This window comes from Equus quagga, chromosome 14 (genome assembly GCF_021613505.1).
Source record: "Equus quagga isolate Etosha38 chromosome 14, UCLA_HA_Equagga_1.0, whole genome shotgun sequence".
Classification (NCBI taxonomy): Eukaryota; Metazoa; Chordata; class Mammalia; order Perissodactyla; family Equidae; genus Equus; species Equus quagga.
This window is the reverse complement of record NC_060280.1, coordinates 39,796,002-39,811,046: the sequence shown is the minus strand read 5'-3', so window position 1 is coordinate 39,811,046 and position 15,045 is coordinate 39,796,002. Positions and strand designations below refer to the sequence as shown.

Genomic DNA, 15,045 nt, shown 5'->3' with positions numbered 1-15,045 from the left:
AGCTGGAAAGCAAAGAGAAGAAACACTGAAAAAAACAGAACAGAATATCCAATGACTGTGGACAACTACAAAGGTTCAACATACGCATAATAGGAATAGCAGAAAGGGAAAAAAAAATGAAAGGAAGAAATATCTGAAACAATAATGACTCAGAATTTTCCCAAATTAATGTCAGACACCAAACCACAGATCCAGGAAGCTCAGAGAACACCAAGCAGGATAAATGTCAAAAGAAAAAACTACACCTAGTCATATCATATTCAAACTACAGAAAATCAAAGATAAGGAAAAATCCTGAAAGAAGCCAGAGGAAAAATACACCTTACATGTATGTAGAGGAACGAAGTTAAGAATTACATCTGACTTCTCCTTAGAAACCATGCAAAAAGAGAGTGGAGTAAAACATTTCAAGTACTGAGAGAAAAAAACCACCAACCTAGAATTCAACCCTGCGAAATTATCCTTCAAAAGTGAAAGACAAATAAAGAGTTTATCAGACAAAAATTGACAGAATTCGCTGAGAGACCTGCTCTGCAAGAAATATTAAATGCTAAATGTTCTCTAGAGAGAGGGAAAATCATACAGATCACAAACTGGTCTACATAAAGAAAGGCAGAGCACCAAAGAAAGAATAAGTGAAAGTAAAATAAAAAATTTTATCTTTCTTACTAACTGCTTTAATAGATAAGTTTGTTCAAAATAATAAAATATTTGATTATGTACATATATATATATAATGTGTGTATTTGAATATATATATATATATGCTAGTATATGCTTATATGTAAATGAAGTGAATGACAGCAATGATACAAGGGACAGGAGGAAGGAATTAGGACTATCTAGTTATTATAAGGTACTCTTACTACCAATCAAGGCATATAGTGTTATTTGAAAGCAGACTTGCATTAGTTGTATATGTATTGCAAAAAAACTAGGGTAATCACTAAAATAAAGTAAAAGAAGAAGTAAAACTGATATGCTAAGAAAGGAGAGAAAGAACCATATAAAATGTTCAATTTAAACCACAAAAGGCAGAATAAGAGTGGAAGACAAAAACTGGAACAAAAAACAAGGGCAAGAAAAACACTAATGAACATGGTAGATGATAATCCAACTATATCAATAATCACTTCAAATGTCAATGGTCTAAATACACCAATTAAATGACAGAGGTGGTCAGAGTTGATCAAAATACACAACCCAACTATATGTCATCTACAAGAAACCCAATTTAAATATAAAGACATACATAGATTAAAATAAATAAGCATACAAGGAGTGATGTCACCATCATGGCAGAGAGAACTTGCCCCGGACTCTCTCTCCTCCAACATACAAGGAAAAGGGGCAGCCATACTCCAAAAGAGGACAACCTAACACAACACAAAAAACGTCAGAGACACACGCAGCCACACGATGGATGGTAGAGAGGTTGGAGCCCCCCTCAGAGGAGCTGGGATAGGGTAAGAGAGATCTTCACTCCCTCCCCTAAAGACTTCGATCGACAACCGCGGGAGGCACCATGAGGGAAGGAATGGGGGAGAGGACGCTCATTTGTGAGAACAAGGACTCCCTAGGGCCCTTGAAGCCTAGAGGGAAGCCCTCTAACAGGGCAAAAGCTTTCGCCGGGGGTGACCTCATCAAGCCACCACCCCAGGAGACTAGATAGTGAGAGCGAGAAAGCCCAGAGAGCAAGCAGGGGAAAGCACCCCTCCCCCCACCCACCCCACACCCGCTCCAACACAGGGCATCTCGGCTGAAGGTGGAGGGCTCAGATTATGCGCTCTCGACCCCACCCAGTGGCGATAACTGCAACCAAACAATATCAGAATGCGTAAGACCCGACCTACCTCCTCTAACAACATCAAACGCTATATCAAATCTCCAGACCAGAGAGAAAATGACAAGTACCCAGAATTCAGTCCTGAGGACACAGAAATATGTAATCTAAATGACAATGAAGTCGAAACAGCCATCATCAAAAAATTGAGGTAAAAGAGAATGTAGAGAAACAATTCAACAAGTTTAGGAGCTACTTCACAAAAGAGATTAAAACTATAAAGAAGAATAAGCATAGGAAAAAATGCTCCACAACATACATCCAACAAGGAACTGAAAATTAAAACAACAAGATACCACCACACACCTATTAGAATGGCCAAAATTCAGAACACAAATAACGCTAAATGCTGCCAAGGATGTGAAACAACAGAAACTCTCATTCATCACTGATAGGAATGCAAAATGGTACAGCCACTTGGGAAGACAGCTTCAAGGTTTCTTACAAAATTAAACATACTCTTACTATATGGTCCAACAATCACACCCCTTGGTAATTTCCCGAAGGGGTTGAAAACTTACGTCCACACAAAAACCTGCACATGGATGTTTACAGCAGCTTTATTCATAATCGCCAAAACTTGGAAGCAACCAAGACATCTTTCAATAAGTCAACAAATAAATGAACTGTGGTACATCCAAACAATGGAATATTATTCAGTGCTAAAAAAAGCAAAGACCTATCAAGCCATGAAAGGAAACTTAAAAAAACTTAAAGCCCTATTACTAATTAAAAGAAGCCAATCTGAAAAGCCTACATACTGTAGGATTCTAACTGTACAACACTGTGGAAAAGGTAAAACTATGGAAAGAGTAAAAAGATCAGTCAGTGGTTACCAGGGATTTGGGGGAAGGAGGAATGAATAGGCAAGCACAGAGGATTTTTAGGACAGTGAAATTACTCCGCATTATATAATGGTTGATACATGTCATTAGACATTTGTCCAAACTCATAAAACATACAACATCGAGTGAACCCTAATGTAAATTATGGATTTGGGAAGAAAATGATGTATCAGTGTAGGTTCATCAACTGTAACAAATATACCGCTCTGTTGGGGATACTGATCATCAGGAAGGCTATGAAGGGGCAGGGGATATGCAAGAACTTGTTGAACCTTCCTCTCAATTTTGCTTTGAAATTAAAACTACTCCCAAAAGATAGTCTTAAAAAAAGGGGGGGTGGGGGACAATTGAAAAAAAAAGTAATACATAGTGTCACCTTCTATAGAAAATAAAAATTCAAATAATGGAAAAGAAAGCAGGAAAAAGAACAGAGAAAGAAAAATGGAAAACAAATAAAATGGTAGACCTAATCTAGCCACATCAATAAATACACCAAATATTAATGGACTAAATCCAATCAAAAGGCAAAAATTACCAGAACAGATTCAAAAACTCAAGACCCAACTACATGCTATTTGCAAAAAATACACCATAAATATAAAGACATAGGTGCTTGAAATTAATTGGAAAGAAAAATATATACTATGCCAACAGTAAGTAAAAGGCAGCTGGAATAGTAATAAAACAGAATTCAGAACAAAGAGAATTATCTTAGCTACAGAGGAACACTTTTTATTATTTTATATTGATAAAAGTTTCAGTGAATCACAAAGAAATGGCAATCATAAATGTGTATATACCAATAAACTCTTCACAGAAACTGAAAGCATTAATGAGAGAAACAGACAAACTCAGAAGCACAGCTGGGGATTTTAACACCTTTCTCTCAGCAAATGATAAAACCAGACAAAAAATTAGTAATGACATAGGTCAGTAAGTAGTTCTCAACAAAGAAGAACTATACTGTCCCACAGGGATATGTTTCCCATGAAACATTATTTGTGGTCTCAATTTGGTGAGGATGGGAATGGAATGCCAAAGGTATGTATGAGTACAATGCACAGGACAGCCTTCCCCAAAATAAAGAATTATCTGGCCCAAAACATGTCAATAGTGCCAAGACTGAGAAACTAGGCAAATGCAAGGAAAAAGAAAGAAAACTAGGGGCTGGCCCTGTGGCCAAGTGGTTAGGTTCACACGCTCTGTGGTGGCCCAGTGTTTGCTGGTTCAGATCCTGCGCACAGACATGGCACTGCTCATCAGACCATGCTGAGGCAGCATCCCACATACCACAACCAGAAGGACATACAACTAGAATATACAACTATGTACTGGGGGAATTTGGGGAGAAGAATAAGGAAAGAAGAATTGGTAACAGATGTTAGCTCAGGTGCCAATCTTCAAAAAAGAAGATACGTAAAACACTCAAGCCAAAAGGCATTAAATGAAATGAAGAATATACTTTATAATGCTAGGAATTCCACCTCAAAATTAAGATACAATCTGAAAAACATAATTTATAGCATAGATCTTATGTCTATCTATCAACCTTTGAACTCCAATAAAAGAGGATGCACCATTTTTTCAAGTCTTCATAAAAATCACAAAAATTGGGCACAAATTAAGCCACAAAGAAAACTTTATTAAGTTTCATACAGAGGAACCACTACAAACAACATTCTCAAATAAGAACGCAATAAAACTATAAATTAAGCTTTCTACTAAATAATTCTTATATCAAAGGAGAAATACAAACTAAAATTGCAGAATCTCTAGAAAATGCTGATAATGAAAATATTACATATCAGGATCTATTGGATATAATTAAGCAGTGATCAGAAGAATATTCACAGCCTTAAATAGTTATATAAATACAACTTAAAGAATAAAAAGAAATAAGCATCAGGGGCTGGCCCCGTGACCTAGTGCTTAAGTTTGACATGCTCCATTTCAGGGACCCAGGTTTGGTTCCCAGGCATGGATCTACCCGACTCATTGGCAGCCATGCTGTGGCAGCGACCCACATAGAAAATAGAGGAAGACTGGCACAGGTGTTAGCTCAGGGTGAATCCTCCTCAGCAAAAATAAATAAATAAATAAGCATCAAACTAAAAAGGTTTTAAAAAAGAAAGGAAATTAGACAAGAGAAAATAGAAGGAAGGAAAAAACAACAAAAACAAGAATTGAAATAGAAAACCAAAACACAGAACTAATAAACAAGATTCATTAAAAAACAAAATCAATAAAATTACTAGCTAACATGATAAAAAAGGGAAATGGCACAATTATACAAAATAAATAAGTTGAGAAACAACCATTGAAAACATAAAATTCAATCAAATCATAACAGACTACTTTGTACAACACCACGCAAATAAATATAAAAATCTTTATAAAATGGATAATTTCTGGAAAATTAATAATTTTTAAGAGATGGATAACTTTCTAGCAGTCAGAGAAAGTTACTAAAACTCTTTCTCTAGTGAATGAGTTGAAAGTTTAAACAGACCAATGTACACACAGGAAACTGAAAACTTTTTCTAAGAACAACCACATCCAAAAGAGTCACCATATGCAGGAGGTTTCACAGAGGAACGGCCAAATACTTAAAGGCCAGAATATTCACTGCTATTTAAATTATTCCAGAGCAAGAAAAAGAGGAAGAAAACTTATGAAATATTTTATGAAGTAAATATGACACTGACACTCAAACCTGATAAAGAATACACACACACAATGACACAAATAGTGATATCATGATGAACTGAGGTTCATTCCTGCAAAGCAAGGATTGCAGAATGTCAGGAAATCCATTCACCTAATTCACCATAAACAACATTTGTACTGAAAAGATCTGGTGATTACCACTTTAATCACATAATCAAAGTTGGAACCATTTGGAACTATGGCCCTCCTGTTGACTTCAGCATCGTCTATCAAGTATATTCTTACCAAGAATATACAAAGGAGAAAGGAAAGTCTCTTGAATAAATGGTGCTGGGAAAACTGGCCTGCCACATGCAAAAGAGTGAAAGTAGACATCATTCATACCATACACTAAAATTAACTCAAAAGGGATTAAAGACTTGAAGGTAAGATCTGAAACCATAAAACTCCTAGGAGAAAATACAGACAGTACACAGTACACTATTTGACATTGGTCTTAGCAGCATCTCTTTGAATACCATGTCTACTAAGGCAAGGGGGAAAAAATATATTAACAAATGGAACTACATCAGACTAAAAAGCTTCTGCAAGGCAAAGGAAACCATGAACAAAAAAAAGACAACCCACCAACAGGGAGAAAATATTTGCAAATCACATATCTGACAAGGCGTTAATCTCCAAGATTCATAAAGAACTCACACAACTCAACAACAGAAAAACAAACAACCCCATCACAAAACGGACAGAGGATATACACAGACATTTTTCCAAAGAAGATGTACAGATGGCCAAGAGACACATAAAAAGATATTCAATGTCACCAATTATTAGGGAAATGCAAATCAAAACTACAATGAGATATCACCTTACACCGGTCAGAATGGCTATTATTACTAAAACAAAAAATAACAAATGTTGGAGAGGATGTGGAGCAAAGGAAATCCTCACGCACTGCTCATGGGAACGCAAATTGGCGCAGCTACCACGGAAAACAGTATGGAGATTTCTCAAAATATTAAAAATAGAAGTACCATATAATCCAGCTATCCCACTACTGAGTATTTATCCAAAGAAGTTGAAATCAACAATCCAAAGAGATTTACGCACCCCTATGTTCACTGGCGTATTATTCACAATAGCCAAGACATGGAAGCAACCCAAGTGCCCTTCTATGGATGAATGGATAAAGATGTTGTATATATATATACAATGGAATACTACTCAGCCATAAGAAAAAGACAAAATTGTCCCATTGCAACATCCCTTCAGGGTATGATTTTAAGTAAAATAAGCCAGACAGAGAAAGACAAATACTGCATGATTTCACTCATATGTGGAAGATAAACAAATACATGGATACAAAGAACAGATTAGTGGTTACAAGAGGGGAAGGGGGCTGCGGGGGTGGGAGAAAGGGGTAAAGACGCATATGTATGGTGACGGACAAAAATTAGACTATTGGTGGTAAGCACGATAAAGTCTATACAGAAATTGATCATGTACACCCAAAATTACACAATATTATAAACCATTATGATCTCAATAAAATAACTGAAAAAAAAGAATGTTTAATCTGAATCTAATGAAGTCTTTAGACCCAACTTCAAGTTTACAAGAAACAGATGAGATAAATGAGCCAATGAAACAATTCCATGAGGAAAAAATACAGAAAAAATCAAAAATGTTTTACATACAACAAAACAACTGGCCTGGTCACATCAATAAGTCAATGCTATGGGGGGAAAAGGTAGGAAGATTAACCTAGATTAAAAGAAAAGAAATACAACACCATACAAAAACTATGACTGGATTCTGGTTCAAAAAAACAGCTGTAAAGCATTTTAGGACAATATGGACTAGATGGTATCAGGGAACGAATGTTAATTTTCTTACGTGAAGTCACAGTGTTATAATTATGTAGGAAAGTCTCCTTATTTTAGAATATGCATGCTGAAGTATGTAGCAGTAAAGTGTCATGATGTCTACAATGTACTTCCATATGGTTCATAAACACACACACAAAAAAAACCATACATACATATACATATAATCACATAGAAAAAAAGTAAAAATGACAACATGTTAACAACTGTTGACTCCAGATGATGGTTACAGAGGTGTTCATTTCAACATTTTCTGTTACAAAGTAAGCAAATAACTTGAAAAATGCTCATATTACTCAAGTGCTAAAAATAAATAAATCATAGCAAACTTGGTTTAAACCATCTTCAAAGGCTTAATAAACATAAATAATAATATTACTATAAAACTAAATTTTCCACTAAAGATTTGAAAACTGTAAAACATATATGGAAATATTTCTCATCCCTTGACTGTAATAAATGATAAACAAAAAAAAATTCTAGTTGGGGTAGGGGACAGCAAATCAGTTCTATTAAACACGTAGATATGTAAAATTTTACCTGCTTTTTCTTTCAATTAGAATGGCCACATAAGATGCTGGCAGAGCGGCACCAAAGCCAGGACTCCATGAGTAGAATTTTCCAAGTATCTTCCTGTAATTCAAATTTAGAATGTTTGTGTGAAATTTCTAGTTGGTGATTTCAGTTATTATGAATAGAGAAAAAGTTCCCCTTCTCAATCCACCCTCTGTCTAAATGGCTCACAGCACCTCAAATTCAACATGTTCAAAACCAAACTCATTGTCTCTCTCCCCTCTCCCCGTGAACTTGTTCTCTCTCCTCTATTTTCCTAGCTTAAAGCATCAACAACCACCTATGTGTGACACTTTGAGACATCCTTGGCTTTTCCTTCTCCCGTACCCTATACATTAAATCATTCCCTTACATTTTTCCATATACAATTTCTCTCTCAAATTCCTCTCCAACCTGCTGCCCCTCCCTTAGGTAGGTCCCTCACCATCTCTTGTTCAGACTACAACAAGAGCAAACTAATAGGGGTCTCTCCTTCCAATAATTTAGTCAGTCATATTCATTCAGACATTGCCTGGATCCAACATTGCTCACTATGTAAACCCTCTATGTTTTCAGTTTCCTTATCTATCAAATGGGAATAATAATATTACTTATCTCAGAGAGCTGCCATGAGGACTACATGAGATATTCCCAGCACCATGCACAGCACAGAGAAAGTACTCAGAAAATGTTCGCTGTTATTACAATTATTACTATTATAATTACTATTTTTTAACACATGATAGATATTCAACAAATGTCTCTCCTTCTTTGCTTCTACAGCCCTTGATAACTTTCTCTTACAGCACTTACTAAATAAAGTATTTCATATTTTTTAATTATATCTATACCATTTTTCATTTACTAGAATAAGTCCCTTGAAAGTAAGAATCTGCATAGTGTCTCACACATTATAAATGGTCATTAGCTGTTTGGGTTTTTAAATGGAAAAGTAAAAAAGTAAATTTGGAGATGTTAGGCTGATTTTTTTTCCTTTCAAAGACATGTTCCTAAAAAAGGGAAAAGCAGTACATAAAAATTACAAGAAATTATCTGAACAAAGTTGGTCAATTGCTAAATGATGCATTATTATAGGAAGAAATATAAATACATACAGATAAGGATGAAGAATCAGAGAGGAAATGAGCTTTTTAATTGAAGCTTAGCTTTAAAAGAATTAGAAAATCTGGGGCTGGCCCCATGGCCGAGTGGTTAAGTTTGCACGCTCTGCTTAGGCAGCCCAGGGTTTCCCCAGTTTGGATCCTGGGTGCAGACATGGCACCGCTCATCAGATCATGCTGAGGCGGCGTCCCACATGCCACAACTAGAAGGACCCACATGTAAAAATACACAACTATGTACCAGGGGGCTTTGGGGAAAAAAAGGGAAAATAAAACCTTAAAAAAAAAAGAATTAGAAAATCTACTGAGCATACATAATCTGGGTGTTTCCAAAGTGAAGGACATCAGAAACCTTCTGCGTGAGAAGACAGGAGGGGGTTCTTCCTCCAATATAAAATCCACAAAGGACTTAAGCGACTGAGGGTAAAAATTAAAGGAAAATAACTCAATGAGTCAGTTACAAGAGGCACACGAATGCTACTTTATTACAAGTATTGTATGTTTCCATACTTAACCAAACAGGCTCAGAGAACATAAAGAAAGATGCTGTAATAGCAATTTATTATTATTGCAATTTTTGGAACCTAATTATCTTATAACTTTATTTTTAGAGCTTTAACAAGTATTAGAAACTTTCCAGGGACCACATGACAAAGAGTTTCTTACACAGATTTTTAAGTCAATTTAAAGGCATGCTGTACTCAATATCATAAACCTTATAAATTGTATTCTGCATAATCTAAGCTTATAAATAATAATGTTCTAAGGGAAAAACATCTGTAAAATAGATTTGGAAATTATATTTTAATTGCAGTTAAAATATACCTGCAGAACTACTCTGGGCACCACTAACTGGGTAACACCAATACAAGGATAATGTGAAGTTACTATTTTAACTTGACAAGACTAAAAAAAAAAAAACTCATTTGGGTTTTCAACAATCAATGGGGAAAAAGATAAAAAGTAAGTATCTAATAAACATGTTAGGTATATCACAGCACTAAGAAATGAATTCTAAATGCATGTATATTATATGAAGCCTGTGACAGATAATGTATGTAAGACTGAATCAGAAACAAAAGTTTCATCAGTAGGATATGCCAGAAGTTAACTTACTATTTTACATATAAACAAGAGCATTTTATAGTCCCTTTAAAGTCTGTTTGCTGCATATGGACCTAACCTGTATCATGGACAGCTGGTCTGAATTCCTGATTTATGAAATGGAAAAGCTAAGAAATCCTTATCAACAACTTGGTAAATAGAGCAGGCCTCAAAAAATGTCTGATACATTAAAGCACTTTTACCACATAATCACAGCAATAATTTGAAGTTTATATTACATCTTTAGACCAAGAAGCCCACAACTCGATTTTATAAGCTTTCTTTGAGATAAATGTCATTTCACAAAGAAAAAAACATACAATCAGTGACCCACACATTTTTATCAACATCTGTCTGTTTCAGTTTCAACAAAGGAATGTGAATTAACCTCCAGTGGCGATTCTGAGTACCAACCTTAAAATGCAAAAGAAAGCCATATATAAGGCCCCATTAGCGGTCAGAAACGACGCAGATTGTAGGATCTCAGGGAGCAGCTTGTGTAAATAATAGTCTAATTTTCGTTTCCGGAGAATTGCTGCAATCTGGAAAGAGAAAGGCTTTTTTGTTTAATCCAACCAATTTTTCCCACTTAAACTAGCTCTTCCGTGGAAGCTCCTGAAAAATAGCACATATTTTAAAATGAAAGTGAAAACTCTAGTCTTTTACTGGCTACTTTAGGAAAACACAATTTCTGAGACAGAAAAGAAGACACTTTGACTGAAGGTCTAATGGGTAAAATACACACAAAGAAATGATAACACGGGTCACGTGATGAGCAAACGCCAAATGCTGAGGTAAATATTTATAACGCCTTAAAAAATTCTTAAACTGAAAGATAAAAAATATCTTTAAATGGAAAAAATAAAGTACAAATCAAATAGAAACTGAATGCTAAAACAAAACTACATTACAGGTATTATCAGCCTGGCTGTTAGAGACCCTCAGTGATAGAAACCATAGAAATTCTCAGTCATTCAAACATGACTACTTCGTGACAAAAACCACGTTAGGCATACAAAAAGTAAAAAAATAAAATTAATGATTTCTAGCCTACTGGAGCCCATAAAAAAAAAAATCTGAAAAACAAACACTGAGAATCTAGTATAATATAGGTAGGTACTGTGTGTTACCAGAACACAGAAACAGGAACAAGTTCCTGTAGAGAGGATCACAGAATTTTATCACAGAACTATTTTATAAAGAATATAACCTATGAGTCTTCATGACATTTTTAAAATTTAGATTGAAAACATATTTGTTTTTAGGGCTTTTTGTGCACGAACTTTAAAAAGAAGGGTTTCTAGATTAAAACAAAACAAATAAACAAAAAAGCCCCGAGATAACTTAGTAACAATTTTTAAAAATCAAGACATGAGGGGCCAGCCAGGCAGCATAGTGGTTGGGTTCACATGCTCCTCTTTAGCAGTCTGGGGTTCGCAGGTTGGGATCCTGGACACAGACCTATACACTGCTCATCAAGCCATGCTGTGGCAGCATCCTGCATGCAAAATAGAGGAGGATTGGCACAGAGGTTAGCTCAGTGACAATCTTCCTCAAGCAAAAAACAGGAAGATTAGGAACAGATGTTAGCTCAGGGCCAATCTTCCTCACCAAAAAAAAATCAAGACATGAAATCTAAGTATTTATTAAGTATACTATTAATGTTATAGGAAATAAAAAGAATATGAATCATAATATGATATGATAAGATATGGAGATATTCAAGAATGATTAGGTGTTAGTAATATGAGATAAAAGTGCCTTGGAAGTTTAGCAAAGAGTGGGTTTAATATAGGAGTAGGCAGCAGTTTCATTGAGAAGGGGCTACGAGAATAGTAGAATTCTCACACATCACCAGCAAGGAATACTTTTCCATCACAATGAAACAATATATCAAAGGAACAAAAGTTAGAACAACACAATTAGAGAATGAGGGAGGAGGTATAAGAAAGGGCAAGACTGACTTGGAGAAGACTAGAGAACTCTCCATTCACTCCTCACCATTCTAAAGATAACACTTCCCCTAAGGTCAGGAATGAACAAACCTAATGGCCTCTTCTCAGTTCTTTTCTTACTCCACCCCCTTGAAGCCCCTGAAACTGACCGTTTCCTACTTCATTCAATTAAACTGTTATTAAGAATTATGCCGTAGACAGGAAAATCAATTATGAATAAGATCTGATCCTTGCCTTCAAGGAACATAAAATCTTGATAGAGAAATTGACACATAAACAATAAACTAAAATACGGTGGTGTGGTAAATGCTACCCTAGAGGAAGAGGACGCATTTCTCACTCAGATCTCTACTCATTCTACATATACTCTCTCCATAGCATCATCTATCACCTCAAAGTAGTAATTCCTATTTAACTCCAATCTCTCCCCTAAATTTTTAATCCTCACTTCAAATGTCTATTGGACACGTCAACAAAGATGTACCACAGGCATCAAACAAGTCAGCATGTCCAAAGTAGAACCCATTATATTTCCCTAAAATGCTTTTACTTGTGAGTTTCCTACCTCAAGTAATAATAGCAGCACATCCACCTAATTACTTAGGAACAAAACACTGGTGTCATTTTCAATTACTCCCTGTTCCTCAACCATCTTATCAGTTCAAATGGTCTCTTAGTATCTTCATGTTTTGGAATGTAATGTCTCTTTCATTTTAGACGTAACAATGGGCAGAGTCTGGTACTCTGTTATACATTCAAGTAGTTACAGAAAGAAAAAATCCCCTCTGTTCCTGGAAACGAAGAAGCAAAACTGTACCTAGCAGATGACCTGATTGTCTACATAGAAAATCCCAAGCCATACACAACCAAAAAAACCCTCCTAGAACTAATAAGGCAGTTCAGTAAGGCCATAGAACACAAGATAAACATACAAAAATCATTCATATTTCTATATAAGAGCAATAAGCACATGGACACAAATTAAAATTACAATAGCATTTATAACTCCTCAAAAAAATGAAACACTGAGGGAAAAATCTACAATACTCATACAGGACTTCTATGCTGAAAACTACACAATGCTAATGAAAGAAATGCAAGATGTCAATAAATCTTCATGGATTGCAAGACTCAACATGGTAAAGATGTCAATTCTCCCCAAAATGATATATAGGTTTAATACAATTTGTATCACAATCCCAGAAAGCTTTTTGGAAATATAGACAAGATTATCCTGAAATTTATGTAGAAAAGCAAAGGAACTATAAGAGCTAAACCAACTTTGAAAAAGAGAATAAAGTGAGAGGAATAAGTCTACATGATTTCAAGACTTATTATATAGCTACAGCATCAGGCTTTGTGATATTGGCAGAAGGATAGACAAAGAGATTAATGAACTAGAATAGAGAACCTAGAAACACACGGACACAAATACATCCAACTGATGTTGGTGCAAAGGCAATCCTAAGGAGGAACGGCAGCCTTTTCAACAAATGGTGATGGAGCAAGTGGACATCCATAGGCTAACAAAAAAAAAAAACCTTAACCTCAACCTAAGTCCCACACTTTATATAAAAATTAATTCAAAATGGATCATGGCTTTTAGGGAAAAAAATTGGAGAAAATCTCAGGGATCTAAAGCTAGGCAGAGTTCTCAGGCATGACACCAAAAGCACAATTCATAAAAGGAAAAATTGTAAATTACACTTCAAAATTAAAACTTTTTCTCTATGAAAGACTTACTAAGAAAACAAAAACACTAGCTACATAATAGGAGAAAATATCCAGCAAAGGACTAGTCTCTAGAATACGTAAAGAAATCTCAAAACTCAACAATAAAAAAAAAAAAACCCAATTAGACAATGGCAAAAGATATAAACAGATATTTCATTGAAGAGGAATGCAAATGACAGATAAGCACATAGCCATTAAGGAAATACAAATTAAAACCATAATAAGCTACCACTATACAACTGTCAGAATGGCTAAAATAAATACTGAAAACACCAAATGCTGACAAGGATGCAGAGAAATTACATCAGTCATGCATTGTTGGGGGGAATGTGAAATGGCACGGCAATTCTAGAAAACAGTTTGATAGTTTCTTAAAAAACTAAACAAGCAACTATCATATGACCAAGCAATTGCCATCTTGGGTGTTCATCCTAGAGAAATGAAAATGTATGTTCACACAAAATCTGTGCCCAAATTTCTACAGCAGCTTTGTTTATAATAGTCAAAAGCAGGAAACAACCCAAGACTTTTAAGAGGTGAATGGTTTAAAGAACTGCAGTGTATCAATACCATGGAATACTACTCAGCAATAAAAAGGAACAAACTAGTGATATATGAAACAATCGTCATAAATCTCCAGAGAAATATGCTGAGTGAAAAAGGCCTATCCCAGAAGACTACACACTGCATGATTCCATTTATATAACATTCTTGAAATAACAAAATTATAGAATGAAACATAAATTAATGGTTGCCAGGGGTTAAGAGGAGGAGGATAAGTGGGAAGGACATGGGTGTGGCTCTAAAAGGCCAACATGAGGGGTCCTTGTGGTGATGGGAATGTTCTGTATCTTGACTATATCAATGGCAATATTTCAGTTGTGAAATTTTACTATCATTTTGCAAGATCAGACCATTGGAGGAAACCAGATAAACAGTAGAGGGAATCACTCTATTATTTTCTACCATTGCATAAGAATCTACAATCATCTCAAAATAAAAAGTTCAATTACAAAAAAAAAACAATCATCCACAAGGCCAATGAGCATACAAAATACACTCAGCATCATTAGTCATCAGAGAATTGCACAATGAAATACCACTACACACGCACAAGAATGACTAAAATAAAAAGAACTGATAATACAAAGTACTGTCGGGAATGAAGTAACTGAAACTTCACACGTTGCTGGTGGGAATGTAAAATTGCACAGTTGTTTTGGGAAATCATTATCTAATGAAATTAAATGTGTACTTATTCTACTATGCAGGAATTCCACTCCCAGGTATACACCCCAGAGAAATAAGTGCTTGTTTCCACCAAAAGTTACATTCATAGCG

General features: G+C 35.3%; 1 protein-coding gene across 2 annotated transcripts in view; it reads right to left on the bottom strand.

The window, feature by feature from the left end:
- TMEM135 (transmembrane protein 135) overlaps positions 1–15,045 on the bottom strand; it is a 231,776-nt gene that overhangs the window by 186,770 nt on the left and 29,961 nt on the right. The window contains exons 2-3 of one of the 2 annotated variants that reach the window (XM_046685943.1): positions 10,430–10,557; positions 7,779–7,871 (exon numbers count right to left, since the gene is read on the bottom strand). In XM_046685943.1, coding sequence (XP_046541899.1) covers positions 7,779–7,871; positions 10,430–10,557 — 221 coding nt within the window. The remainder of the gene's footprint in view (positions 1–7,778; positions 7,872–10,429; positions 10,558–15,045) is intronic. The other variant, XM_046685944.1, reaches the window with a different exon arrangement.